Raw genomic sequence first — 14,711 nt, 5'->3', positions numbered from 1 at the left:
GTAAGAGTCATATGAACTATCACATTAATTTGTAAAAAATTTATAGTAAAAGATATCCTAAGTACCTTTAGCAACACTCCCATTAATTTCTCAGTAAATCAAACTCACGGGTTGGCCAAGATTATTATTAAGTTTGATAACTCTAGCTTCAATTACCAATTAAGTATTCTTTTGTAAGTATTGTTTATTCAGTTACATGAGATATAAGAAGATCATTTCTATCCATGTTATAATATTTTACCAACATCAAACCGATAGGCGTAGGAATTTTTTTTTTTTTTTTTTGGAGGGATATATAAGCCAGACCTATATGGTACCCGATTCGGTTACAAATCCTAAGAAGCCAAAAATTTGCTTGTCTTGTTGCAAAGTAGCATCTAGAATTAGTGTTAAGGGTGTAAAATGAGCTCGGCCACTCGTCAGCTCGCCTCGATTCGGTTCCGTGAAACTCGATTCGGTTTCGGTTTGAATAATAAATGAGCCGTTCGTAAATACAATAATATGTTCAAATATTAAACGAGACATACTCATATAAACTCGGCTCAACTCGAATAAGCTTGTATAAACTAGTATAACTTCATTTTTAGAATTTTTTCTTAGTATTATTTTAATTTTGTAATAAGAACATTTTAAGTAAAAATGAATCATCTTCCTAATATGATAGATATATCTTGAATTATTGTTGTGAGTTTAACTTTATAGATTTGTATGTACATAAGTGTATTTGTGAGTATGTGTGGTTATATGTGTTTGTTTGCACACATGTAATTTGTGTATGTGTATAATAAATTTATATACACACATATAAACTCGAGATTATATTATTTAAGATTTAATTTAATTTATTTAATGAACTCAGATGATAAAATTTTAACAAGACTTGATTAATTAATGATTAATATGGATTTATGAAAATATAAACAATCATGATATTTACCTTATATAAGAGATAAATAAGTTAATTGAGCAGTTCGTGATAAGATCGAATTCGACTCGTTTTCGAAATAAAATTAAACGAGTCAAGCTTGAACAGAATATTTCATTCGATGATAAATTCGAGTTCGACTCGTGTTCGAAATAAAATTAAATGAGCTGAACTTGAAGATTCAATACTCGACTCAGTTAGAAAACAGCCCTAATTAGTGTGACAAAGTGGGAAATTTGTGTTACTTTCAATGAATAGTCAAAGGTGTACAAATTTGTTTAATTTGTGCGTTTGGGTATCGAATATTTCGAATATGAATTATATTCTGAATCTGATCACGGATTTCAAGGCAATGAAAATGTGTTTGGATGTTGAATATAATTCAGATTCTTTTCGAATATGTGTTTGGGTGTTGAATTTGGAAGATTGAAAAAAAGTGTTTTATAATGGTAGAAAGTGGTTGGAAATGATTGGATTGTATGAAAAGTTGTGTATAATGATTGGTGTTATGAAAATAAGTGTTAATTTTTAAAAATTGAAAAAAAAAAGTTTTTTAATAGTAGGAAATGATTGAAGATGATTGGTTTGTATGAAAAATTGTGCATAATGATTGGTATGGTAAAAAATAATAAAACTAATAATAAAAAAAATTACAAAAAAATTAAAAAATTAAAACTAAAAAAAGTAAAATTATATTTTCATTTTCATTTTTATTCTTTTTTTTTTAATAATAATAATAATAATAAAATAAAATAAAAAAATAAAAAATAAAAAAAAAAAAGAAGAAGAAAATATAAGTGGCAGCCATCCTTTGGGAGGGGGGTGGCCTACGAGCCACCTCCATTTTCCTATTTTTCTTTGAAATATATATATATATTTGCTTTTGGATTTTAGTTATTTTTTTCAATTTTTTTTTTAAAAAATTCTATAATGACATGTGGCATGAGTAATATGGACATATCTCGCCCAATGTGGCATTTTTTCAAAGGTTTTGGTAGTTTGAGCCTTTGAGAGACCGAAGTCGGAGTGTTAGCAATTTTTGGGGTTAGACACAATACGGGTGGTAATTTGGGGGACTAAACTGTAATTTTTCTTTAATCTTGATAATGATTGAAATATTCATTGTATACTAATTAAAAATTGAGTATTAAATTTTATGGATTAATGATTTTAATTTATTTTGCTTTATTAAATCTAAGATAAACACGTTTTTTTTGTTTTAATTTTATGATTAATTTTAGTTAATTTTACAATACAGGAGTGGTTGGCTGCACTCGGATATGTACAAAAAATCTGACGGACAAGATTTATTCTAGTGACTTCATGATTTAGTCAATGGTCCTTAGAAGCTCACATTAATGCTGAATGTTAAAGTGAAATACACCCAATTGTCTTCTGTATTATGAGTCTGAAGACGCGGGTCCCACAACATTAAACAAATGCAGCTGGATTGGATTGTAGCAATAAATGCTTTCACACCAAAATATTCACGCCTTTGATCATCTGATACCTCGAAATACAAATCGATTTCAATAAAGCATTTGGGTTTTATTCAACATGGATGCGGGTGTCGAGTTTTTGAATAAAAACCCGGTTCGAATACACCAAAATATTCGAACCAAATTAGTCATTCTCATGTGTACAAATTTGTTTGACCACTTCGTTAAGATAACTCCCTTCGTTTTTTCTTTTGTTGGGACCTCCTTAAATTTATTATATTGTAAGGGATAACGTGTCTTGGTGGAATTTGTGTGATTTGTATTGGTGATGTAACCCTGTGATGTTACAGCCGTTCGGGCATTCAAAAACATAGAAAAAAAATAATAATAATAAAAAAAGAAAGAAAAAACCTCTTCAATTCCATTGGAGATTGTATACGATGTTGAATTTTAAGGGTGCGTTTGGGATTGCGATTTCGTAGACAATAAGTGCGATTTTAAACCAAATCGCAGAATATAGATCGTTTGGGAACTGCGTTTTTAAAAATTGCGATTTGAAAACACAGAAAATCTGCTTTTTCAAATCGCAGATAAGATGATACTTTTTTGAAAACGCAGAAATTTAAAGGTAAATTCGATATTTTAAAGGCTAAACTGCGATTTTGCCAAACGCTTAACTGCGTTTTTAAAAATCATTTTTTTCAAATCGCACATTTTAAAATCGTTATTTTAAATCGCACTTTTTGAAATCGCAAACTCAAACGGACCCTAAGTCAAAAAGAAGCGAGAAAAGTTTTATACGTAGCTTTGGAATCTTCTTTCCTTCTTATTAGGGCTGACAATTTTTGATATGAACAATAAATTTGATATAAATTTAATATAAAATTAATAGATTAGAATTAATATGAACAATTTATGACACGTCAAAAAAAAAAAAAGAATGGTTAGGAAAAAATCAGTTTTTTTGTAGTGCTAAGTCACCATCGAACCACCATTAGGCCATTGTCAGCCACAGCTAAACTATCATTGGACCACCAACAGACCTCCATCAGACCACTACCAAAACTCAAAGTATTATGATAAATTATTTTATATTAATATTTTTATGTTGCGAATAAAAGTTGCATTTTATAGGTTAATATAATTGAATGAAAATATTAAAAATATTTGTAATTGAATAAAAGCTATTGTGGAGTATATTTAAATAGTAAAGTAAAAAGTTATTTAATTTCCTAAATTGAGGAAAATTTTAAAAGAAACTATCGCTATTGTTCTAAACCCTAACAATAAGGGTGACATTCAACCTTACATATTTTTAATCTTTAAGAATATAATTACAAAAGTACCAAAACATCAAGAGTAGTTAAAGTTTCTCCATGTAAAAATCAGCGTCATCTCCCTTAATTTAACTTATCGAGTCCATCTTTTTCATTGGAAAAAAAATTAAATAATTTTGAATGGATTCATCAAAATGAAATCTAGTTAGCATCAAAGGAATTGTTTTGAATGGATTCATGAATTGTAAATATATTCGTACATTTTTTTTTTTTAATTTTTTTTTTATGCAGTTTTTTGCTTCAAAAGGCTTCCCATGCCCAACTCTGAGAAACCCATCTGATCACTACCTTAGAACTATCAACAAGGACTTCGATGCAGTAAGTACATATGTATATATATATACCTTTCTCGTTACCTTAATTAATTCCCCTATTCTTGAAAGAAATCACCATGCATGCATGGAAGAACTCACGTGATCAGCGATTGGTTAATTATCAACACTATAGGATATCGAAATAGGTTCTAATGGCATGACAAGCACTGAGGAAGTCATAAATATTCTCGTCAAGTCATACAAGTCATCTGGAACATTCCAACAAGTTCAGCAGGTGCATGTTGTCTAAGATATGCCAACAGGTACACATATACAAGTTCACAGTGATTAATGATATATAGTACTTCCTAACAAATCAATCATTCTCTTAATTCTCAAAAAAAAAAAAAAATAATAATAATAATAATTAATTTAGTGTTTTTATTTTTATTTTTTTATTTTTAATTTCAACTATATGTTAGAATTTTCAGTTAAATCCTTAAGGAGATGTGTCAAAATTCTTAAAATACCACTCTTTTTTTTTTTTTTTAGGAAAAAAGAAAAGAAAAAAATTTGTAAGAATTTATGCATTGGTCAGGATTCAACGGAATTTGCAAAAATATTCATGCCTGAATCTTTGAAGTTTTTTTAACATATATATATATATATATATATATATATATATATATATATATATATATATATATATATATATATATATATATATATATATATATATATATATATATATTTTAAAATTTTTGACGGGATTTAATGGAAAATGTTAACCGGATGAAATTGAAAAAAATAAAAATAAATTGAAAGATGGTTGGATATACTAAATTGACAATTTTTAAAGTTTAAGGGTATGACTGCAAAAGTAATGAAAGATCGTAGATATATAATAAGTGAAGTTTTCTGAAAAAAAGAAAAGCAGATTACTAAGGAATATATATTAATAATGAGGCAAGTTTCTTTGTTGTACGCATACAGAAACAAGGAAGTTTGGAGAATAAGGGAAGCCAAGCAAGCTTCATTACCCAGTGCCAAGTTCTGACAAGGAGATCGTTTGTGAACATGTATCGTGATCTAGGCTATTATTGGCTTCGCCTTGCAATCTATATTGCTCTGTGTTTATGTGTTGGGACTATTTACTATGACATTGGCTTCACTTTTGGCTCAATCCAGGTAATTAACTGATGATATGAAATTATATATATCCATTTCATGAAACAGAAAACCTCCAAGTTAATTAATTGATCATTTGTAACTTGTAAATTTGTAGGCTAGAGGTTCAATGTTGATGTTTGTTGCGGCCTTTCTCACTTTTATGGCAATCGGTGGATTCCCTTCTTTTGTTGAGGATATGAAGGTTAGTCATTTTGTTACTTAAATCTTGAATGATTGTATATTTCATTTAAGGAGAAAATCAGGCATAAGGTTTGAAGATTATGTTTTGAATAAGATCAACACAAGAATGGAAATAAAAATACAAAAATAACGTACCTTAAAATTGGAGACAACGCAAAATACTTGTACATAAAGTAAAATATACTGACGTCGAGTTGAAGATTGTTTTGACAGCGTATGATAACAGCAGAAACTAAGAATTGAAAATTAAGAATTGAAAATTGAAAAGGGAATTCATGAAGTGAGAAAATAACAAATACGGAAGAGAAAGACCCTAGCTAGTTCAATGCCTCAAATAAACAAACAAATAAATAACTCTGAAATATTTGAAATTTAACTGATACTTCAAAACTTTATCCCAAAAAATACAAACTTACCTTTATATAGGCAAAGTGGAATACTTTCCAAGTATAATACTTAGAGAACAAGAAAGAAATAAAAAACACAAAAATAACCCTATATAAACTTGGAGACAAACAAAATGTAAATTATATTATTCTAAAAATATTTTTCAAATATTTTGTATGATTTTTTTTCATTCTTGTGCTGATCTTATTCAAAAAATAATCTTTAAATCTTATGCCTAATTTTCTATGTTGTTTATAGCAATTGGATGTGTTTTTGACCCTTAATTCTTCAACTATATCAGATATTTGGGGGAGAAAGATTAAATGGGCACTACGGTGTTGGCGCGTATGTGATTGGAAACACATTATCTTCTATTCCTTACTTGCTCATCATCTCTTTAGCTCCTGGAGCATTAGCTTATTACCTTGTTGGCCTTCAAAAGAGCTTCCAACACTTTGCCTGCTTCGCATTGCTACTCTTTGCGTGCATGATGTTGGTCGAAAGCCTAATGATGATCGTCGCGAGTATAGTGCCAGATTTTCTCATGGGTATCATCACCGGTGCCGGAATACAAGGTGTGATGATTTTGAATGGAGGTTTCTTCCGGCTGCCGGACGATCTTCCTAAGCCTTTCTGGAGATACCCAATGTACTATATTGCGTTCCATAAGTATGCAAACCAAGGATTCTACAAGAATGAGTTTGAAGGATTAACGTTCCCTAATAACCAAGTAGGAGGGCCTCCCACCATCACTGGCAACTATATCTTGAGAAATACTTGGCAGGTGGAGATGGGCTACTCCAAGTGGATTGATCTTGCTGTTTTGCTGGGAATGGTGATAATATATAGGCTCATGTTTTGGGGAATTATAAAGACTGTCGAAAAGGTTAAGCCAATTTTTAAAGCTCTTGGAGCTAGGCCTCCAAAGTATTCACAATAGAGCATCGACAACTCTTGATATAATAATGCTCTAGCTTGAAGTGTGTAAGAAGTGCTCTAGTCGTTTTGAGTGAATCAATAATTAATACTTTGTTCTTCTGATCCTTCTTCAATAAAGATGTTTGTACTCTGCTTGAATTGCAGTTCAAGTGTAATTACCCGTACATATATAGTAGTTGTTAAGGATAATATTGAGCAATATTCTCAGTGTTTATAGTCATCTGCAGTCTCATTATATATCCTAAATAGTATTATGTTACTTCTTCTTTTCTTTTTTTCTTTTTTTGAGAAAAAATATGTTTTACCCTCAAAGTTTCACAACTTTTTCAATTTTATCTCTAATGTATAAAAGTTGGCAATGTACCACAACCAAGTTTTAAAAATTTTCAATGTCGCCCTTCCGTTATTTAAGTCCGTCTTCTTTGACTAAAATTAACCCACCTGCGATGCACGTGGGTTTTTAAGAACAAATCTCCCCAAAATATCCCTAAAAAAACAATTAAAAAAAAGAAGTTGGGGGTCACCAAAGCCACCCCATTTGGCCAAGGGAGTGCCCCTATCGAACTGGCCAAGAAATGGCTCAGCCACCCCAATGGCTAAATGGTAATGGTTTGGCCACCACTCCCATTTCAGCCATATGGGGTGGCTCGACCACCCTATTGGCCAACAAATAGCTTATGGGGTGGTTTCAGCCACCTCTAAGTCTTTTTTTTTTCTTTTTTTTAATATCTAAAAAATTGGTTTAATTGGTTTTTTATGGGTAATTTTAGGACTGGTAATTTTGACACAACCCGATAACCCGACATGAACACGACACAAAATTAGCAGGTTTGGGTCATAAACGGGTCGACCCATTTAACTCAGTCCTGGCGGGTCGAGTGGCTGGTCACCCGCTGCCAGACACAATTATCTTTTTTCTTTTTCTTTTTTTTTTTTCTTTTTTTGAATTAAAAAAAAAAAAAGGTGGGGGTGGGTGGGGGGGAATTGGGAATAGCAGCAAATGGGCCATAGCCGAATACTATTTTCTAATATAGCCAAAAATTCGAAAACACAAACTCACAAAGTGACAAAACATTCAAAAATCAAAAGAATCAAAACTAAAAAGTAAAAACCCTAACTTTTTCCTTCAGCAGAATCAGCTCCGCCCGAGACCCCGAGTCCGCCGCCCTTCTCTTCTTCTTCCATTTTCTTCATCTTCAGCTCCGCGCCGCACCACACCGTCGCCACCCCTTCTTCTTCCTCCCTCAGTCCCGCTGGACGCCTGGAGGCTAGACCCGCTCCAGGCCGCTCGAGTCGACGCTCTCTCTCTCTCTCTCTCTCAGCCTCTCTAGTCTCTACTCTCCACTTGGCGCTTGCTGCCAACTGCCATCACTCTCCCCGTCTCTCTGCCGCTCTCTCTCTCTCTTCCACCGATGTTGGTATTGCCAGTATGTTAATAGTTGGATTTCCATTTTTATAGCATTTTGACATGAAATGATTTGATTATTTGATTTTATAGTAATTTTCTTTTCTAATTAAGTGATCTCATTTTTATTATTTTTTTTATGTATAGAACAGAAAAAAGAAAAGAAAAAAAGAAAAAGAAAAAGTGAATGCCATTTTAATCTATGAAATGGTTTGTATAAACTGTAAAGAGAGACTGTGAGAGAGAGAGAGTGATTTTCTCACCATTAAAAAAAGAAAAAGAAAAAAGAAGCACTTTTTGATCTAAACGGGTCGTGTTGACCCGATTCGACCCATTATGTTAAACGGGTTTCACGGGTTGTGTCGAGTGACCCGTGAAATTATCGAGTTCGTGTCGTGTCTGGAGCTCCGACCCGTTAACATAAACGGGTTGTGTTTGCGTCTAGCTTAAACGGGTCATGTCAGGTACCCGTTTTGCTAGCCCTAGGTAATTTGCAAACATTTATCCCTAAAAACTTATGCACATAGGTCTATTTCAGTTAGAAAAAACATACTTGAGTAACAGATTGGCAACATTAAAAATTTTCAAAACTTGATTGGGGATACATTGTTAGTTTTTGAACATTGAATGTAAAATTGAAAAAGTGATAAAACTTTGGGAAATAAAATTAAATCTTTTCCCCTGATAATAGGGAAAGGGAAGGCCAGGGGAAAACAAGATTAAAAGTAAGAGTTTAACCTAGAGTACAACTTCGAAGTACAGGGTATATAACCAAAAACGTTATGAGAGGTAGCTCATTTGGCTGCAAGATAGCCCTTCGATCGATTGACTTTGGAAGCATATAGTATCTTTGATGATAGATTCAATCATCCATTCTTTAATAAGATCTAGACAGATCGATCAATGGTTGCACTATAACGAGAGAGCTAGTCACCTTCTAAAAATAGAGGCTTAAAGTCGAGTAAGTATACTAGTCTGTAAGCTAGCGACGTAGCAAAGGCTTCTTCATTCACTTCAATGGTATTAAGCTTTGAAGTACAAACTGCTAGAACTTTGCCTTTCTCTTCAATAACTACAGTTGAATCCACAGAAAAATTAGATCTAACTGCTACATCAAAGTTAGCTTTTAAAGAGCCATCAGGAGGAGGAATCATAAATCACCTTTAAGAGATTTGCTTTCGCAAGTCTCTATGTGTAACACTCTCAAAACTACTTAACTGATAATTAATTAATTTGGTGCATTTACCTGAACTTATTTACCTAAGAAATAAGTCAAAATGGTACTAAGACCCCCTGATCAGGATGCTAACAGCCACGGGTGGAGCTAGCCTCCCCAACTTGGGGGGAGGGGGGGTAAATTGAAAAAAAAAAAAAAAAAAAGGGTAAAATATAATTTTTTTTTTTTCAATTTTTTTTTTTTTTGGGAGGAGGAGAACATTGGGGCTTGGGGGGCTCCTTAGTAGCTCTGCCACTACTAATAGCGGAAGACAAAGTCACTAACATCATAAAGATAAGGGAAAACTTCAATTTACCCCCATGAAGTTGTCACCAATTTGCAATTCTACCACCGATGTTTCAATTTTGTTAATTGCACCCCATTAAGTATAAAAAATTTTCAATTTAGGGAATCCGTCCAAATCGACCGTCTGAATTAACGAAATTTGTCTCACGTGCCGTTCACGTGCCTGTTAGTGATGTAAACGGACGAGAATGCCCTACTTCTCAACGCACATGTGTCTTTTACACTTGTATGAAAAAAGATGAACAAAAGTCATCATTTTTAAAAGTTGGAGCCGAAAAGCACAGACCCGTTCGTCGTCTTCTTTAGGGTTTATACACACCTTATCCGTGTTCCTTTCAGCCTTCGTGATTTCGCCTTCCTGTGTGGGTTTTCTTCAACTAGCAAAACGACAATCGACACTGTTGGGGAAAGTTTCGTGATTAAATCGAAGTGGTGTTAATTTCCAAGGTATGTTAAATGACTCCTTTTTTCAAATTAGGGTTTTGTGCAATTTGAGATTCCGTCGTATTTTGTTATGGAATATCAAATTCCTTTTGAAGTTAGTTTATTATGCCTTTCTTTTAGTTGCAGATTTTGCTTTCAATGATTGGGTGTCTTTTTCAAGGTCGAAAGTTGGTTTCACTTATTGGGTCCGTGGGTCCGTGTGTTTTGTTTAGGGTTTATACAGCTACGAATTTCTGTGGTGTTGGGTCCATGTGCTTTGCCTTTACTGAGTCTATGTGTTTGGTTTTTGTTAGACATGTGATGCTTTGTGTTTTGCTTTGGTTGGTTACATGTGGGTGTAAAATCCGTAGGTGGTCCCCATAGGATTTTGTATGCATATATATTAGTTGATGTTATCAAGACTCTTGTTTTAGCTGCTTCAAAATTAAAGTGCTTTGTGTTTTGTTGGTTGGTGACATGTGGGTGTAAAAACTGTAAGTGGTCCCCATAGGATTTTGTATGCATATATATTAGTTGATGTTATCAAGACTCTTGTTTTAGCTGCTTCAAAATTAAAGTACTTTGTGTTTTGTTGGTTGGTGACATGTGGGTGTAAAAACTGTAAGTGGTCCCCATAGGATTTGGTATGCATATATATATTGGTTGATGTTATCAAGATTCTTCCCTTTTATTTAATTCCACTATATATGTGACTTATTGTGTTTTATATCATTGATCTCATAGGATGGGAAGTAGTGAACTGGTGGTTGAGGTTCATTATGGGGGTAGGTTCGATCGGAGGTTTGGTTGTGTGTATGTAGGTGGTGAAGTTGAAGTGCATCACGAGAAGGTTGACCTTGATAAATTATCATATTTTGAAATTGAAGGTATATGTAAGAAATATGGGTATAGGCCAGGGGATTTAATGTATTTTAAAGATCCTGGGAAGAGTCTTGTTGATGGCTTGTATTTAATTACTTCAGACCATGATGTACTTTCACTGTCTGCTTGCCATACTGGGCGTGTAATATTGGAATTATACATTGTGTCTTTTGGGAATGAAGGGGGTGGTGAAGAGGATAGTGAAGACGATGATGAATACGGAGGAAGGGTTAATTTTGATGATCCTTGGTGGGCAGATAAGTTAAGTGAAGATGAAGACTTATTTGATGTTGATGTTGGTGCGGGTGCTGGACCATCTAATGTACAACCTGATAATCATAGGGTTGAGAGTAGTGAAGAGAGTAGTAAAGAGGGTAGTGATAATGATAGTGAAGATGGGGACCACACTGAAGCTGACCAAATGACATATGAAGATGTTGATGAAGATGTTGATGATGACTATAACTCTGATATGGGTAGAAGTGACATTCTTGTCTCACCAGTACCTAGTGATGAAGAATGTGAAATAACCTCTTCTCCAAGGCCTGAGTTCCATTCAGTTGACATGGTAGATCCAGTTTTGGAACTAGAGATGAAATTCCCAGATATACGGACATTTAGGGAGGCTATTAGGATGTTCAATCTTAAAAGGGGGAAGGACATCACATTTAAAAGGAATGAGAGACAAAAGTGTATAGTTGTGTGTAAGGAACCAAATTGTAATTATAGAGTATATGCCAGAAAGCTGCCTGATGAAGAGACATTTCAGATAAGGTCTATGCAAAGTGAACATTTGTGTTGCAGGCAATTTAAGAACTCAATTGTCACATCCACTTGGATTGCTGACAAACTCATAGACAAGTTTAGAGTTCAGCCCAACATGCCTTTGGGTGCGATTCAGAATGAAGTGAAAGAAAGGTGGAGGGTGGATGTAAATCCAAGCATGATGTATAGGGCAAGAACAAAGGCTAATAGAAAAAATTTTGGAAAGCATGAGCTTCAATATGTGAAGTTGTGGGACTATTGTGAGACATTGAGATCAACCAACCCGGGAAGTTGTGTTGTGATGAAAGTGGATAGGCCAATGCTTGAGGTCAATCCAAAGTTTCTAAGAATGTATTGTTCCCTGACTGCCATGAAGAAAGGCTTTCTAGAAGGATGTAGACCTGTTATAGGGGTGGATGGGTGCTTCCTTAAAGGTCCATTTAAGGGGCAACTCCTAGCTGCTGTTGGACGAGATGAGAATGATAATATGTATCCAATTGCCTATGCTGTAGTCGAAGCTGAGACCAAGGACAGTTGGATATAGTTTTTGGAAACCTTAGTATCCGATCTTGGAAACCATGAGCAGCATAGGAGGCCAACATTTATTTCAGATCGACAGAAAGTAAGTTATGGTACATGATTACACTTCATTCATTTTTTATTATTAATTTACAATGTTGTACAATCTTAATGTAATATATTGTTATAATTTTTGTAGGGGCTAATGCCAGCATTTGAGGTGATCATCCCAAATGTAGACCATAGGATTTGTGTCAGGAATTTGTATGCCAACTTTAGGGACATCGGGGGGCATCGAGGAGTGGCCTTGAAAGAGAAGTTATGGGCTGCAGCTTCTGCATACACTGAAGGGGATTTTATGAGTGTAATGGATGAGCTGAAGAATATGAACAATGATGCCTTTGAGTACTTGCACAAAATTGACCCAAGTGTATGGTCCAGAGCATGGTTTACTGAGGATACAAAGTCTGACCTTCTGCAGAACAACATTTGTGAGTGTTTTAACTCATACATTTTAAAGGCTCGTGATAAGCCTATCTTGACCATGCTGGAGATGATAAGGAGAAAATTGATGCAGAGATATCAAGCTAAGAGGGAGGGCATTCAAAAGCTGACTGGAAAGATAACTCCTAAAATTGCAAAGAAGTTGGAGGCATTAGTGTATGAATCAATGGATTGTGTTGCCCTATATGCTGGTGATGACATGTTTGAAGTGAGTGGTCCAACTGGCAAACAATTTGTGGTGAACATGAGGAGAAGAACATGTGGCTGTAGGGTTTGGCAAATGACTGGAATCCCATGTGTGCATGCATGTGCTGCTATACGACATAGTTGTAAGGATGCTACAGACTATGTTCATGACTTCTATTCTTTGGAGATGTACAAGAAAGCATACGAGTCAATTATATATCCAATGCCCAGTGAGGAGCAATGGATAAAAACCCAGCATGAAGAGTTGGAACCCCCAGTGGCTAGAGTGACCCCAGGTAGACCAAAGAAGTTAAGAAAAAAGGGAGTTAATGAAAGTAGAGATCCACAAAATAAATTCAGAATTAGGAAGTTTGGAGCAAGGATGACATGTTCTAAGTGCAAGGGAAAAGGGCATAATAAAAGGGCATGTCCAATGAGTATGAGTCAATTAAGTCAAGAGTTGTCTACCCCACCTCCAGCAAGTGTGAGTTTTGCTATTGGTCTTATTATCCTTGTTGTTATTGTGTAGTACATGCAAACTGATTGGCTCACACATTTTGCTATTGACTCTGTGCAGACACAAAGTACTAGCTCCAGCATTCGTACACATCCCAAAACCAGAGGTGGTGCCAATCTAAAGGTACTAGCATCGGGGGGCATCATTGATTTCTGTGGTGTTTTTTTTTTTTTTGTTAGTTTTTTCCTTTGTATAGTATGCTTACATAAATGCTGTTGTGTTTTGTTATTGGTGTAAGGGTTCAAGGACCCGACAGTCCAAAAGGATCAAGAGTATTTTTCGGACCACTGCATCCAAACCCACCATACATATTGATCTAACTGGGAGTGGGTCAGATAGTGGGACAGCAACAATAGGAGGTGCAGCAACCGGAGGTGGACATGCAATCAGAGGTGGGGCAGCAGCAAGAGGAGGTGCAGCAACCCGAGGTGGACATGCATTCAGAGGTGGTGGAACTAGTGGGGCAGCATCAAGAGGTGGGGCAGCAACCCGAGGTGGACATGCATTCAGAGGTGGTGGAACTAGTGGGGCAGCATCAAGAGGTGGGACAGCAACCCAAGGTGGTGGAACTAGTGGGGCAGCATCAAGAGGTGGGACAGCAACCCGAGGTGGACATGCATTCAGAGGTCGTGGAACTAGTGGGGCAGCATCAAGAGGTGGTGCAAATCCAACTGCTGATACGGCAACCAAAGGCAAACGTATAGTTGTAACCGTTGAAAAAGCAATTGAAATTGCTGAAGAGAAAAGGAAGAGAAGGAAGCCAGATTGGAAGATATAATTTCATAGACAATCCTTTGAAAGTTTTTTTATGAACAACACTTTAAATGTTGGTCTAGTGTGCAGTTGGTCTTTTGTTTAATGCACATGTTAGGTAGTTGAATTTGTTTTTGCATTTGTGTCAAGCATTTGCACTTTAAATGTAGTTGGAATGTTGGTCTTTTGACATGCATATGTAGTTGGATTGTTTTTTGCACTTTAAATGTAGTTGGAATGTTGGTCTTTTGACATGCATATGTAGTTGGATTGTTTTTTGCACTTTAAATGTAGTTGGAATGTTTGCGATTTTGACATGCACTTGGAATGTACAGTTTGTGTAACACATATCATTTATGTGCCCAGTTTGTGTGCTTTGAAAGTGACATCCAGTCCATGGCTCTTAAATGGAGAGCGTGGGAATGTTCTCATAGTGGCACCCATTTGGGTGAATAAGCAATTCTGATGACTTTGTGCAGGGTGCATGTATTGTCCCTTTGTTACTTTTCTATAGTTCCAGCCTTAGTGTGTTAAAGTCAGTATTTTTTTTCAGTGAAGTGGAATTGATATTATGCCATTCTGT

The 14,711-nt window shown here is 35.0% G+C and overlaps 2 protein-coding genes across 2 annotated transcripts; both read left to right on the top strand.

The window, feature by feature from the left end:
• The first annotated feature begins 4,148 nt into the window (after positions 1–4,148).
• On the top strand, positions 4,149–6,872 carry LOC133858044 (ABC transporter G family member 1-like). Its single transcript, XM_062293462.1, has 4 exons — positions 4,149–4,278; positions 4,949–5,143; positions 5,241–5,327; positions 6,015–6,872. The coding sequence occupies exons 1-4, from the start codon at positions 4,255–4,257 to the stop codon at positions 6,651–6,653; spliced, it is 945 nt and encodes a 314-aa protein (XP_062149446.1). The 5' UTR covers positions 4,149–4,254; the 3' UTR covers positions 6,654–6,872.
• A 3,875-nt stretch (positions 6,873–10,747) lies between these two features.
• LOC133856810 (uncharacterized) lies at positions 10,748–12,193 on the top strand. The gene has a single exon (XM_062291852.1). It carries the CDS (start codon positions 10,748–10,750, stop codon positions 12,191–12,193), a length of 1,446 nt encoding a protein of 481 aa, XP_062147836.1.
• Positions 12,194–14,711: the final 2,518 nt, after the last annotated feature.

Source organism: Alnus glutinosa, chromosome 14 (assembly GCF_958979055.1).
Source record: "Alnus glutinosa chromosome 14, dhAlnGlut1.1, whole genome shotgun sequence".
In the NCBI taxonomy this organism is placed as follows: Eukaryota; Viridiplantae; Streptophyta; class Magnoliopsida; order Fagales; family Betulaceae; genus Alnus; species Alnus glutinosa.
Note: the sequence above shows the minus strand (reverse complement) of the source record. Positions and strands in the feature narration are given on the sequence as shown.